The sequence below is a fragment of the Camelina sativa genome, chromosome 13, assembly GCF_000633955.1.
Source record: "Camelina sativa cultivar DH55 chromosome 13, Cs, whole genome shotgun sequence".
NCBI lineage: Eukaryota > Viridiplantae > Streptophyta > Magnoliopsida > Brassicales > Brassicaceae > Camelina > Camelina sativa.
This window is the reverse complement of record NC_025697.1, coordinates 15,074,780-15,089,928: the sequence shown is the minus strand read 5'-3', so window position 1 is coordinate 15,089,928 and position 15,149 is coordinate 15,074,780. Positions and strand designations below refer to the sequence as shown.

Genomic DNA, 15,149 nt, shown 5'->3' with positions numbered 1-15,149 from the left:
AGTGAGTCTACAGAGCCTATCAAATTCATCCAGATGATCCAATGGGTCCTCCATTGGCAATCCATGAAACTTATTGCTCTGTATCATCTGGATAAGACTACTCTTGATCTCAAAATTATTGTTCTGCACAGCTGGTGGCACAATGCCATTCCTTTGAGTGTGAGTAGATGGAGCATCTCCTGCTCCTATATTGGTCTGTGCTTGAGGAGCTGGTGGACCGTTCTGATTATTCATCGTCTCCTCAATGATTGATGGTTCATGTTGAACTTGTTGTTGTCTGAGTAGCCGAGGTCTGTCGATGTTGTCGATGAAAGGACTCAGGTTATGGCTACCTCTGGATCGTGTTTGCATGCACAAGTATGTGTCCAAGTGTGTACACGAGGATCAACTCGATCTAGGTGATCGAGTGAAGGGTCGGGTGGGTGCTCGGGTTGTACATGAGATTCAAAACAAACAATGCGAAAGCAAACAAGTCAGTATCCAAACCAAATATAAACAAACAAACTTGATCTAGCAAGCGCTGAAATCCGAAACGTAGCAAAAGTAAAACAACCAAATGGCAACGGCGCCAAATTGATAGACAGGTTTTCACCCAGGGTATCAATCCCCTATGCAGTTGTAGTACAAAGGGTTATCAATCCAAATGGTTGTGTATTGCTAACAGGAAGGATATGATCAGAATAATGCAAGTCAAGCCAAGCAATTAAGGTTTTAGTTCTAACGATTCCTAAAGTAAACAAAGTAAAAGAATATAAACAAGTAAACCACACGACCTAAGCACTCGATGCAAGCAATCGAGTACAGGATCGAGTGGGGTGATCGAGTATGCAAGTGAGATATGAACAGCTCGAGGTATTACTCGATACAGGTTATTGTTGGGGTGATCGAGTAAGCAGTTGGACAGCTCACCACCTATCTTATGCAGGACGTCTGCAACTGATTAGTTCAGTCCTCCATGGTCTCATCAACTTCTGGATGTCTGCTTTTTGCCTCCCCAATTTCTGTATCAACGAGATTGATAGCCTCTGCTCTGCATTTCTTTGGTCAGGCCCAACCCTGAACACAAAGAAAGCAAAGGTTGCTTGAAAAGATGTGTGTCTCTCGAAGGAGGAGGGGGGACTCGATTTACGTTCGCTAAAAGAAGCTAATATAGTTAGCTGCTTGAAACTCATATGGCGTCTCTTATCAACGACTTCACTGTGGTCACAGTGGTTATGGATCTACTTGATGAGAAAGGGATCATTTTGGTCGATCAAAGATAACACTGCCGCGGGCTCTTGGATGTGGAGAAAACTTTTGAAATATAGGCACATTGCCTCAGATTATATCGAATATGAGATCAGGAGTGGGAGAGGTATCTCTTTTTGGTATGATAAGTGGTCGAGCCTGGATTGTTTAATGGATATTACATGTCTGCGAGGTTGCATTGATATGGGGATACCTTTATATGCCACAGTGGCGGAGGCTTTAGACCATCGAAGAAGAAGACACCTTGTAGACTATCTCAACCAAATAGAGTCCGCTCTGGAAGAGATACGTATACAGGGGGTCACTGATGAAGTTGATATCATCTTATGGAAAGGGAAAGGAGGGCGTTTTACTCAGAAATTTATAAGCAAAGAGACATGGTCGCAGCTTCAGGAATCTCAGGGTACTAAAGAAGTCAAGGGTATTTGGTTTTCTCTGGCAACCCCCAAGTACTATTTCATTGCTTGGCTAGTGATAGACAGGTTTTCACCCAGGGTATCAATCCCCTATGCAGTTGTAGTACAAAGGGTTATCAATCCAAATGGTTGTTTATTGCTAGCAGGAAGGATATGATCAGAACAATGCAAGTCAAGCCAAGCAATTAAGGTTTTGGTTCTAATGATTCCTAAAATAAACAAAGTAAACAAATATAAACAAGTAAACCACACGACCTAAGCACTCGATGCAAGCAATCGAGTACAGGATCGAGTGGGGTGATCGAGTATGCAAGTGAGATATGAACAGCTCGAGGTATTACTCGATACAGGTTATCGTGTATCTGATCGGGTAAGTAGTCGAGTAAGTAAAAGAAATGCAAATAAATAAAATACGAAAGTTCCTAAGGATGAGGGTAATCGAATCCTAAGTGCTCTAGACCAGTACGGATGCCTTACATGCCTCAAGCAATTATTTCCTAGACAATGAACCTCTAAGACCTTGTCACCACACTTTCGCACTAGCAACAATCAACCTTGAACACATTACCACATTGTCGCACTAGCAATATGAACAAGCAGGCATTAAGAACGATTCATTATTGTCAGTAGACTTAAACTCATCTAATTTTGTTACTCAGAGTTAAGTAAACCTCTAGCATTGGCTAAACAAATTGTTTTTTTTTTTCCTTTCGTCAAAATAATTCATAACTTATACGTTTTATCTACTCCTTTCGGCCTGTAGCATTTGTAAACGCCCTAGATCTAATCTCAACCTTTCGGTCTGTTGACAGCATTAAGAGCACCAATCTAGAAGGAAATCTATCAATCATTTACAATCAACTAAAGCATCCTAACCGATCAAGAACACAAAATCATCTATCCCATCCCTAGAAACTTTACTACACTACTCGGACATAGAAGCGAATAACAAAGCAATCAAAATGAATGAAAATGACATTGTATTAAAAGATAGAGTAGAGTAGAGAAAGTAAAGGATAGAAATCTAAGAAAACTACAAAATAAAAATGCAAAACAAGAAGAAAAATGTTGAGTCGCTCAGTTCTCTCACAGAAGCTCTCGCTCTCTGGTTTGAGGGTCTGCGGCGTGCTCATTTGCAAGCTAGGGGAAGAGGGGGTTTATATATGGAAACCCATTTGACCTAGCTTCCCAGACCTGCCCGATGATCTACTCGATGGGGTACACAAGGGTGAAGTCGGGTTACTCCTCGGGTGGATCTTCGGTTTGCTCTTCATGCTCTTGGATCCTCCTCGATCGCGTTGGGGTTCGGACTTGTTCTTGCAGCTCGATGGCTCCTTCGGGTACATGCTCGAGTTGTCCTTGTTTTTCCCCATTTTTGGCTCTTTAGCACCTATTTTCATCCAAAATATGCAAATGCAGAAATGCAACACCCTAAATGCTCTAAAAGTGAATTCCTACAGTAAATGACCTAAAAATGCTAAGTTAGAGGTATGAACAATGCAAAATATGGACAAAAAAGGATGCTAAAAACATGTAAATTAGAGAGTTATCAGCTAGCCACTTTGAACAAACTCTCGACGGGAGACCGTATGCAATCTTGGGGCGGTAATTTCCAAACGTCTTGCGCCCTTTGCCCGTGTTCACTTGAAACAAGAGACCATCTATTTTTTCCCTGTCCCTTCTCTACGGAGATATGGACAGGGCTCACTGCAAAGATCGTTACCAATAGATTCTCGACAAAATGGGGACACCTCCTATCTATCCTCAGAGATGCAGCACTAGACTCAGTCACATTGTATCTCTTGCGTTACGCTTTTCAGGCCACAATCCACACTCTTTGGAAGGAACAAAATGGCAGAAGACAAGGGGAAACTCCAAACCCAGCTCCTCTTCTTCTCAAACAACTGGACTGGAACATCAGAGACAGATTGCTATCCATCTACACCCATAACAACGGCAAATATGCGGCTGCAATGGGAATGTGGCTAGCTTCAAGATAACACTGTGTTTCACTCTGTTTTTACTCTGTTTTATTTTCTATTCTAAGTCATAGTTTAAACAATTAACACCCTTTAAACAAACGCTGATGTAAAACGATTTTTTCGAATAAATTTTATATTTTATTCAAAAAAATAATAACACCATGAGAAATTTGTTAATCCCAAAAACCTTAGTTATTATGCATAAGAAACTTTGTTAACACTTCAAAGTTAAAGATTGCGTATTAAGCATTATGAAATTGAGAAACGAAACAAAATTCAAAGAAACGATGACAAAAACACGTGGTAATATTTAGAAATTTTATATAGTTGTTTCGATTAGACAACAAACAAATTGCTTTCGAGACTTGTTCAAGAACAATGATGTGTCAAATAAAAGGTTAATAAAAACAAAGAAGACAATTTTACCAAAAAAAACAAAGCTAAGTGTATTATTTTGTTGGGTGAAAAATATGTCATCATCTCTATGCTTATATAGAAGGGTATCTTTACGATCTTTTTTCTTTTAGGATTAACAAAAAAAAATTTAGTATAATAAGATCACAATGATCTTATGCATCGTTTTACCAAGCTTGGAAACTATGATTTCTGATCATTAAAACTGACACGTGTCACTATCTGATGAGTTGCTAACTTGGATATTTAATCATTAAAATTGACACATGTCACGATCTGGTGAGTTTTTAACTTTGATCTCTGATCGTTAAAACTAACACGTGTTGTGACATCCGCGAACCAGAATCCCGGTTTAGGGGATGCATCGGTCGATGCAAAGTCGGTTTTGTGCGGACGAGTTTAAGTTAAATATGTTTTTGAATATTTGTGTGTTTTTTTCTCATTTTACAAAATATGTTATATGTTGTCCAATTGACACCCATGGACAGCCCATAAAAATATGGTCATTAGTGGGGATGGTCGCTAATGGATCGGACGTTAATGGACACGGTCAAATATTTGGCCAAAATCAAATTGGAAAATGTTGGACGGATCAAAATGGACGTGGACAGCCCATTTTGACAGCTCTATGCTGTTTCTTGGGTGAAGAAAACCCTTAAATCGTGTATAAAAGGGATTTGTCGTGTTGTGGCCGAGGTTTGGTCGTTTCTGTAGAGAAAGAAAGAGAGAAAGAGTTTTGAGAGTGTTCTTGAGAAGTTCTTGGAGTGTGAGGCTTTTCCTGTAAATTTTTGTAGTTGGGATCGTTGTAGGAGCTTCCTAGGAGCGTATTCTTGCTTGTGTAAGGTTCAAAATAAGATTAATTAAAAATATAAAATGATTAAAAAAGATGATGTTTATTTTTTAATATAATAATAAAAATATAATATGATTTAAAATATAATGTATAAAAACAATATTCAAAAAATGTTTATAAAAATATTATGTATAGAGATATGAAGTTTAAGATTATATAGTTTAAATAAGTTTTATAAAAAGTATAATGTATGAAATTATAACTAAAAAATAATGTATATAAAAAATGTTAAAATAAGATTTATGAAAATATAATATAATATATAAAAATATGATTTTGAATATGATGTTAATTTTTTAATATGATTTAGGAAAATGAAAATGTATAAAATATGCTTTAAATATATGAGTTTAAAAATATGATTCATAATATGATTTATAAAAAAATATAATTAATAACAATATTACTGAAAAAATATAACTTAAAATAAATTTGTTGTCACTTTATTTACATTTTACATCTAATAAATCTGTTATCAAACACCAGAATTTTGGAGGGAAACAAAAAAACTGTCATAACATAAATAAATCTGTCATAACATATGATATTCACATAGGTCATTTTAGCAATTTTTAAAAAACGTTATAAATCTGTTATCAAACGATAGATTTTTAGTTAAATTAAAAAATCTGTCGTAACTTAAAACACATCTGTTATCAATAGATGTCAACCTAGTAATTATTTTTCTGTAGAAAAATCTGTCGTAACATGACAGATTTTTAATCAATAAAATAAATCTGAAATAACTGTGTAAAATAAATCTGTCAGACATTATATCAAATCTGTCATATATTGTAAAGTCTGTGGTGTCTTTATAAATAAGTATGTCGTGAAAAATAATTCTGTCATCAATTATAAATCTGTCATAACTGTAGTTAAAAAATCTGTTTTCTAAAATAAGTCTGTCATAAAAAATTTGTCATACAAAAATAAATCTGTTATAGACAATTAAATCTGTCACAACTAGTCCGAGAGACTTTTGAAAATATTTTAATTTTCTTAAATTTTTTTCTAAGAGGGTAAATTTGACTTTATTTTTTACTAACAAAGCAAAAAAGGATATTTTAGGCAAAAAAACAACTCATATAACCCTCACATTTTATGAGTTATTTTAGTAATTAAACTCTTAATTTGGGTCAATTTAGTTTTCTCTCTAAAGTGAAAATATACAATTATATAAAAAACAGATCTTTATACTTATACTTCATCTGAGCTTAATTAATGTTCTTTAAAATTTGTGGTTTAGTAGACAATTTTCTGTAGGAAAGATCTCAAATACTACAATAGTTTCGATGTGTACTTCCAGCACGTTTGTGTAGTAGTTAACTGATAAATTTAAGGTATAACTAATCATAAGAATATTAACTATTTATCAAAACAATAAAAATAAAGAGAATTTAATATTATAATAACGTAAATTTCTTTTTGAGCTTAAAATTTAGCGTTGTGGTTGGAGATGAAAACAAGATTTGGGATACTAGAAACATCTTCGTCAAGCTTTAGAAGAGCTCTTTGAATTGGCAACTAATCTCCCAACATGCTCCAAGAATACATTAATAGGCCTATTTGGTGTTCTCGAAGTACTCTAGGATATACACCAAGGCACACTAAATTTAGTGTTGTGGTTAGAGTTACTCTTACATATGTTTGATGTTAAGTATCACACCAATTTAATATGATTTTATTCACAGCCTAATATTATTTACTTATTTTATTAATAAAACAAAAATAAAATAAATATACATTAAATAAGATAATAAATGATAAAAAGAATAGATTTGTTCAAATATTATATGTAGAAAATAATTTATTTAATTGTACTATTTTAATATTATTATGTTTTGAAGTAATGGACATTATGATGTATTTCTTAGAAAAATATATAATGTAATTATATACTAGTAGGTATTAACTAAAACTATTGAATGATATAAAAAATAAAAATAGAATACTTTGGTAGTGTGACATTTGGTATTGTAGTTGATTTTTTTTATATATATAGAATATAGGTTACGCTTGCGATAGATAAGAGCTATAGATTGTCGATTCCACACTGCCAAAACCCAATGGTGAAAGGTTTTGACATTGATTTTTTTAACTAAGTTTTTAAAGATGTTAAATATTTAATTATTAAATCCAATGCAAGATCATAGAATGTTTATATGTGATTTTTTGAAAATGTTGTTGTTTTCTTACCACTAAATTAAATTAAAAGTATAGGATACATGTTTTTGACCAAGAAAATAATGTTCTTTGATATTTATTCTTTATGAAGTATATATTCTTTTTTAATGATCCATCAACAGAAACTTGTTAAGTTTGGTCTAAATACTTTGGTTCTAAAAATACAGTCGGAGTTATTGCCAAAGTTAACACGATGTCTACATGATGCTCAATTGGCAGCCTTTACCATTGAGACAAAAGCCGTATACATTAAACTTCTCTCGATCGACTTGTAGGAAATAAAAACGTTTCTGAGAACGAATTTAATTTCTGGGGTACGGACACTAACGCATCAATATATATATGCTAAATACTGAACACATGTTGTTGCTTCGAAAGCCTATGTGCGGTTTTATAGTCAACAAAGAGGTATTGTACTAATCCACCGTTTATCACAAGAAACGTTTGTGTTTAAAAGTAGTGTATTCTATGTTCATAACCCATGATTTCCGGAAAAAAAAAAAAGAAGAAGATATTTATATGTTAATCAGGTCGTTATCAAAGTAAAAAATTAAAGTGAAGTAAGGAAACAAGAATAATGCGAAAAGAAAGTAAATAAACGCAACGTCGCAACGCATAAAGTAACAAAAATAAATAATAATATGATAAAATGAAAATGTCGCTGCAAATTGCAGGCAAAGAACACAGACTCTTCCCTCCTCATGTCATGTCAATGTTCAACTTCAAGTTCCCCACTTGACCCATTGGTCATACACACACTCTCTCTCTTCAGCTATGAAATTACCCTTTTCTACGCTGTGTAACACTTAGTCCTCTTCTTCTCTCTCTCCTCTATTGTACTCATCTGCTCAGTCTCTCTCTCCTTAAATGACCTCCTAATGCTCGTCTTGAGTCTTGAAGCTACACTACACTTTTGAGTCTTGACAAGTGTGATTTTGTGTATTGTCTCTCCATCATCTCCCAAAGTAGAAAAGCTAGAAAATAATAAAAAGGAAAAAAAAGGATCTCTTCCACTTATATATCCCCTTTTCTCATCTTCTTCTATAATAAGCAGCAAAATAAACTTCACTTCTCTCTCTCTTTGCCTCACCATTTCTGCTCACTAGTGTTTGTTCGATTTGATCTACAAAAGATGAATCTATACCTTTTATAGTATCAATCTCATCATCACAACCAGCTAAGTCTCCGCTCTTTCTCACTTTTTCTCTATTTGCTCAATTATTGATCTTAGCTCTCGATCTACAAAAAAAAAAAAAGAACCCTAATCTTTCTTCCGATCCATATAAAAGAAACAAACCCTAAATCAAGATTCCATCTTCTTCAACTTTTCCAAAATCAAGATCAATAAAAAAAGAAGCCATGGAGTTGATCTCTAACCAACCGAACAAGAACCCTAATCCCTCAACACAATTAACACCTCCTTCCTCAAGCCGGTACGAGAACCAGAAACGCCGTGACTGGAACACCTTCTGCCAGTACCTCCGGAACCACCGTCCTCCGCTCTCTCTCCCGTCGTGCAGCGGCGCACACGTGCTTGAGTTCCTCCGCTACCTCGACCAGTTCGGGAAAACAAAGGTCCACCACCAGAACTGTGCCTTCTTTGGCCTCCCTAACCCTCCCGCTCCTTGTCCTTGCCCTCTTCGGCAAGCCTGGGGCTCCCTCGACGCCCTTATCGGCCGCCTCCGAGCCGCCTACGAGGAGAACGGTGGCCCTCCGGAAGCTAACCCATTCGGCTCACGCGCCGTCAGGTTATACCTCCGTGAAGTTAGAGACTTCCAGGCCAAAGCTCGCGGTGTTAGCTACGAGAAGAAGAGGAAGAGAGTCAATAGGCAGAAACCGCAAACGCAGCCGCCTATACCGCTTCAGCAACAGCAACAGCAGCAGCCACAACAAGGTCAGTCTTTGATGGCTAATTACTCGGGTGCAACTGTATGATTATATTATATAATTTTCCCCTTTCTATATGTATTGTCTCCTATTTCCTTTCTCTATTATGTGCTTAATGTAAAGCCTTCTTTTACGTTATCCACTGATCAATGCTTTTGTTTCTGTACTAGTTGTTTATGAATAAGATTAAACTATGTTTATTTATGCTTAAGTGTTTGACTGATTATAAATGTTCTTCGTGTTTTATTGCATATTTAATTTCAGATATTATACGATGTTTGATTCATTGATACAGTTAGGGTTCGTGTGTATCATGTGGGTTTGTTTAATGATGATCAATTGATTTAACTCTGCTATAATTTTGATCATATATGTTAGTCATTTCGTTCCATGCGATGATGGTTGAGACTTTAGGAAACACTTCGATATCTTCGTATATTTCAGTGATTTTTATATGAGTAATTATATTAAAGAGCAGATACGTAGATGTATATATGTATAAGTATGTTGGGTCTAATCGTATGATTACTTTATGGTAAGGCTTTGTGATATATACTAATAAACTTTTAAATAATAAGAAAACACAACCCTGATGTTGACAATACAAATTGTTGAGAAACATTTTTTGTATACTCTTTTTAATCAGTTTCAGATTTGAGAATAGAGTAAGATTGGTCGCTGCTGATAGGTGTTGTAGTCGCAAGATTAGATGAGCGAAGTCATCTGACATCAATTTGTTATTAAATGCTTATTATTGTTTTGCTAAGTCCATGAATATGAATTCACTGTTTTGACTTTCGATGACGCTTTAGCATAGGAGCCACCTTATAAATGATTGACTCTACTTGTTCTTTTCAATTGATTATTGATTTTAGTATTAGCAAATTAGAAATAAAAACCATGACTTACAATTTCGTCTAAATCTAGAGTTGTGGCTTATGAGTCCAGAACTATGCAAACGTAGCTTTCACTTTAATCTTGTATATGTTACGGATTCTACATTTTATCTAGTATATCAATATTCATGAGTCATGGCTAAATTAAACGATAATTTTACAACAGAAACACATTAAATATAAAATCAACTTTTACCATTAACTTTCTGAAAAAATATCACTCAAAAATGTATAATTTTTGAATTGATCAGAATTTTTCTTTTTCCAAATATGCAACGTTCTAATATGTTCAAAAGTGGTTAATTATATGTAAAAAAAAAAAGAGAGCTGTAAAGGTGAAAATAGCACTATATAGAACATGGTATCCAGTAAACTCTTTACATATATTTACCACTTTTGTCTTTGAACCAAACTGTTCAATATGAGAGTTAAAGTTCTTGTTTTATGACAATCAATGTTGACATGTTGTTATAAAAATTAAAGTTGGGTATGTGACCTGATGAACAAAGACATGAACAAATGATACTTTTGTAAAATTTCTTTGATGACAGCAAACACACATAAAATTTGGTTAGATGAACATTTAGTGATTGAGGAACCACATGTTGCGGAACATAATAAGTTAGACAATTGTATGTGATGAATAATCAAATCCATACTAAAAAAATTATGCTTAGAGAATGTGGTATAATTAGTCAAAAATCTCAACCTAAAATGAATCTATATTTAGACGTATATATATAGATAAATATTCAATAAAGAATTAAAATTAAATCTAACTATACAAAAATTAGAATTCACATAACTCACAGAGTCACAGTAGATAATTAAAAAAAAAAGGCTCTTCGATGGCCACAAATAGGACTTTCCAAACAGCAGACAGGTTGGTACGATGTTCTCAAACTAACACACAATGAACGGTTTTAGATTGAACGGAGAATTAGAGGAGAGCACTCGATGTTTGCCACGTGTTCATCGGCTTTACTTAAAAATAGTGGTCCCGTATTCGCACGTGGGATCGAGTAAATTCTGTCCGGCGCGGCGAACAATAAGATCGAATGGACCCTTTTTTTTATTGGTTCCATGCGATGATGGTTTGGGATCGAGTAAATTCTGTCCGTTTGCTGACAGTTCAATTGGTTCGATTTTAATCGTCCGGTTTGCATAGTTTAGTTTACGAGAAGCCCTAAACTCGAGTTTAAAAGAGGAATTCGACTTATTTCGTCCTTTTAGCCGTTTTTGGACAGAGAAGCAGAGAGAAAAAGGAGAAAACGTTTTTGAGAGAGATTTGTGAGATCCTTTGTTATTATTGAGAGATCTATTACTGTGGAGTGAAGATCTTGTGTTAGGAACGAAGGAGAAGGTTTCTAAGTGTTGGATTCGTCGTTGTTGAGTGAGAATCTTCCTGCAAAAGAGGTGAGTGCTTGACCATGGCTGATCTAAGCCTTAGATCTCTGTTGTTTTGACTGTTTCTTTGTGTTTGTGGTGTTTTGCTTGTGTGGGTTGGTTGTTTTCATCTTCCCATAGGTTCCTGAGAAGTTTGGAAGAGTTTGGGAGGGTTTGGAAGCGGTTTGGAACGGAGGTTCGTCGTTCGGCTTCGTGCAGATCGATTCTGCAAAGGTGGTGTCGGTCGACACCATGTTGGTTGAGTGTTGGTCGACACCGATCTAGTGTCGGTCGACACCAGTGACACGTTAGCGTTGGTCGACACCAGACTTGACTGAGTCTTGTTTTCCTGATTTGTTGTGTTGTTTGTGTTTTGGTTGTTGGCTTTAATAATAGAATCTCAGTTGCTTGTGTGTATAGCCCAGTAGATGGGAGGATGACCTCACTGAGTGTTTATTAAATACTCATGCATCTCAATTTGTGTCTGCGGTGCAAGTAAAAGCAAGTGTGAACGTGGAATCAAGGCGATGAGGAGGAGGATGATCTAGGGTCTCATTTGTGTGTTGTTGGTTATTTATGGTTATGTGTTGGAACCTTGGTTAGAGTTATGATAGGTTGTTGGATAGAATGGTTAGGAATGTTATTATATTAAGGTTATGTTGGTTTGGTATTGTTTGTACGTTTCCGCTGTGTAAGATGGTTATGGCTGGTTTAAATGATGTTTTGTGGTTTGAGTTGATTTAATTAAGTAATATGGGATGCTTAATTATATATATAGTATTTTTTTTTTAAAAAAGGGTCGGGTCGTTTCAGTGGGCCACAAAGGAGATTGGATATATATGTCGGTTATGCATCACCGAGTATAATTCGATATCTTGAACCGCAAACTGGTGATATGTTTACGGCACGTTTTGCCGACTGTCATTTTAATGAAGATGAATTTCCAGTATACACCATCTTTAATATATTTTGATCCCCCTACAAATCAACGTGAACTAGAAGTTCAGAAAATTGTACATTTACAAAATTTGGCAAATCAATTATCAGATGTGTTCATAGATACAAAAAGTGTGACAACGTCATATATCCCCGCTGCAAATACACCAACAAGAGTTAAATTTCGTTGAGAGGAATTCGATGGAAGCAAAGCTAATGAACTTAAGGTTCAATTGAAACGGGGGAGGCCAATGGGCTCTAAAGATAAAAACCTCGAAAGAAAAAGAAAATGGGAGATGAAAAGGTTCAAGAAGAACTAAATACAGAGAAAAGTTCTCAGGACGATACAGAAAAATATGAGATTTCTATTAACTATGCCCAAATTGGAATATTATGGTACAGAGATGAAACCGATAATGATAATGGAATATTCTCTTTTTCAGTCTCTAAAAAATACTATGCAACTTGAGTTGCTCTCCTTCAATAGAAGAAATTTCTTTGGATTTCTTGTCACTGCATCTAAAGATGTAAAACCTGTTTGTTGCAAGTGGGTATTTGTGCAAAAAAGAAATGAGAAAGATGAAATCACACGATATAAAGCCCGACTTTTTGCACAAGGTTTTTCTCAAAGACCTGTAGTTGATTATGAAGAAACATATTCTTCAGTCATGGATGCAATTACATTCATGTACTTAATGAGTTTAACGGCTTCTATGAATTTAGAAATGTACCTTATGGATGTAGTGACAGCATATTTATATAGATCATTAGATAATGATATATACATGAAAATCCCAGAAAGATTTAAGATTCCTGAGGCATTAAACTCTAAGTCTTATAAAATTTGTGCGATTAAATTACAACGATTAGATTAGTGTTTTCTTCTTCTGAGGATTCCTTAATAGAGAATGAAACATATTCTTTAGTCACTCTCGAGATTAAAAAGAACTATTGTGACAAAGCTCAACAGTCTTTTAATATACATGCCCCTTTTTTGTTATCTAGTTTATAATTAATTTATTAGCAGGTCCATTACAGATCCAATGAGAATAAATTTTTGAAAATCATATACATAAAAAAAAAAATAAGGTTTTACTCTATCCTTATTGGTCCATTTAGCATTTAATTTCTAAAAAATAATATTTATTTTTAATTAAACAAAAATGTAATAATATACATTAATTTATATTTTAAGTCCACACTTTACTACTAAATTGTAACTGAAATTACATAAATTATGAATTGACTATTTTTTTCATTCATTTTCATTCAAATACACTATAAATTATAATTGTAACTCCTCTAACTAAATTATTTTAGAAATGTAACTTCCATCCATTGAAATCCTATAAATAAACATTCTCACATCATCATCCACCATATCTCAAATTCTGTGATTATATATTTTGTTAGATTTTTCTTATACTTTGTTCAATTTTATTTCTTTGTTTTTATGTATTTCTTTTTTCCTTCTTTGTCTTCTTATTATTATTAATTTTCAATTGCTTATGTATATAAAATATTTTAGAAATGTAACTTGCATCCCTTGAAATCCTATAAATAACTATTCTCACATCATCATCCACCATATCTCAAATTCTAAATATTTTCTTTGTTTTGTTTATGTTCTTGCATGGGTTCAAAACTCATGGTAAGAGTGTGATTATATATTTTGTTAGATTTATCTTATATTTTGTTCAAGTTTTTTTTTTTTGTTTTTATGTATTTTTTTCCTTCCTTCTTTCTCTTCTTATTATTTTCAATTTTCAATTACAAATGTATAATAAAATTTTGGTGACTGTAACAAACAATTATCGATGCAGATTCAATAACACTAATTTCAATCAAAACCCAACGAGGGAATCAAGATAAAGAAATCATCTTCATTCATGTATATTTATTTTATTTTTAAAGTATGCAATGTTTTAACAAAATTAACTATTATAATAGGATTATTAAATCATAATTTTTAACTCTCTCTTACCTCCAATTTTTTTTTTGAGAATTTGTATACTCATCATTATACTGCAATTTTTGGGATTTTAATTGCATTTCATATGATTTTGTAGGAAATCTATTTAATTGATACTTCAAAAATATTTTTGCAATTTAATTATTAAATGTTTTAGGTAAATTTTGAATATCATAGTAAATTTTATTTTTATCATTAACAATATTTTTTTACATAACTGGTATATTTTTATGATTTGAATAAGTAATGTTAATTATTGATATTTAGGAAATTTGTTTGTTAGATATGTATTTTTAAGGAGAATTTCAAAAATACATATTTTTCAATACTATTTTTCAGAAATACCATTTTAAAAAACTTGATTAAAAAATCTTCTCAGAAAATTCTCATAATTTTATGATTATTATATAAACTAAAATAAAGTAACATAACTAATACAACAACCCGCACATACCTAGTTTGAAATGAACGTATGGATTTATAGGTACTGTTATTTGAGCGAGCTAGCTGATTTAAAAAGTCAAAAAAATATATAAAAAACTTTATCGAATACTCTGTTATTTTAACATATTTCACACAAATTAAAAAAAAACATTAACATATACATATATCACTACAAAAAACATGCTTAGGAGACGTCGGTATTTCTAAATCATTTCTTTAATTGACGCAAAACGTTAAAATGGGACGGTTTTAGCGTCGTCTGGTTAACCGACTTTATATTTTATTATACCAATATTTATTAAGTTTGTGAACCACTCTAACACTTCCAGAAGAAAAAAAATATAACGTCGTTTGTTTAAGTGAAGCAAATATATTTTATGTCACCCAATGTTAAGTCGGTTTAGTAACTAATGCAAAGTTCTTAGAGTCAGTTTATAACCGACGTTTGTTTATTTGAAACATTCCAAAATTTTGATGAATATCATAATATTTCAAAGTTATGTTTTTATGAATCAAAATGTCAAACATTAT

General features: G+C 33.4%; 1 protein-coding gene and 1 pseudogene across 1 annotated transcript; both read left to right on the top strand.

Moving 5' to 3' along the window:
• On the top strand, nucleotides 7,753-8,353 carry LOC109128328 (annotated as a pseudogene).
• Nucleotides 7,949-9,188, top strand: LOC104736817 (protein LIGHT-DEPENDENT SHORT HYPOCOTYLS 1-like). Its single transcript, XM_010456872.2, has one exon. The coding sequence runs from the start codon at nucleotides 8,457-8,459 to the stop codon at nucleotides 9,030-9,032; it is 576 nt and encodes a 191-aa protein (XP_010455174.1). The 5' UTR covers nucleotides 7,949-8,456; the 3' UTR covers nucleotides 9,033-9,188.

Coding starts and splice junctions, on each gene's coding strand:
- LOC104736817 (XM_010456872.2), top strand. CDS start 8,457: ATGGAGTTGATCTCTAACCAACCGAACAAGAACCCTAATCCCTCAACA.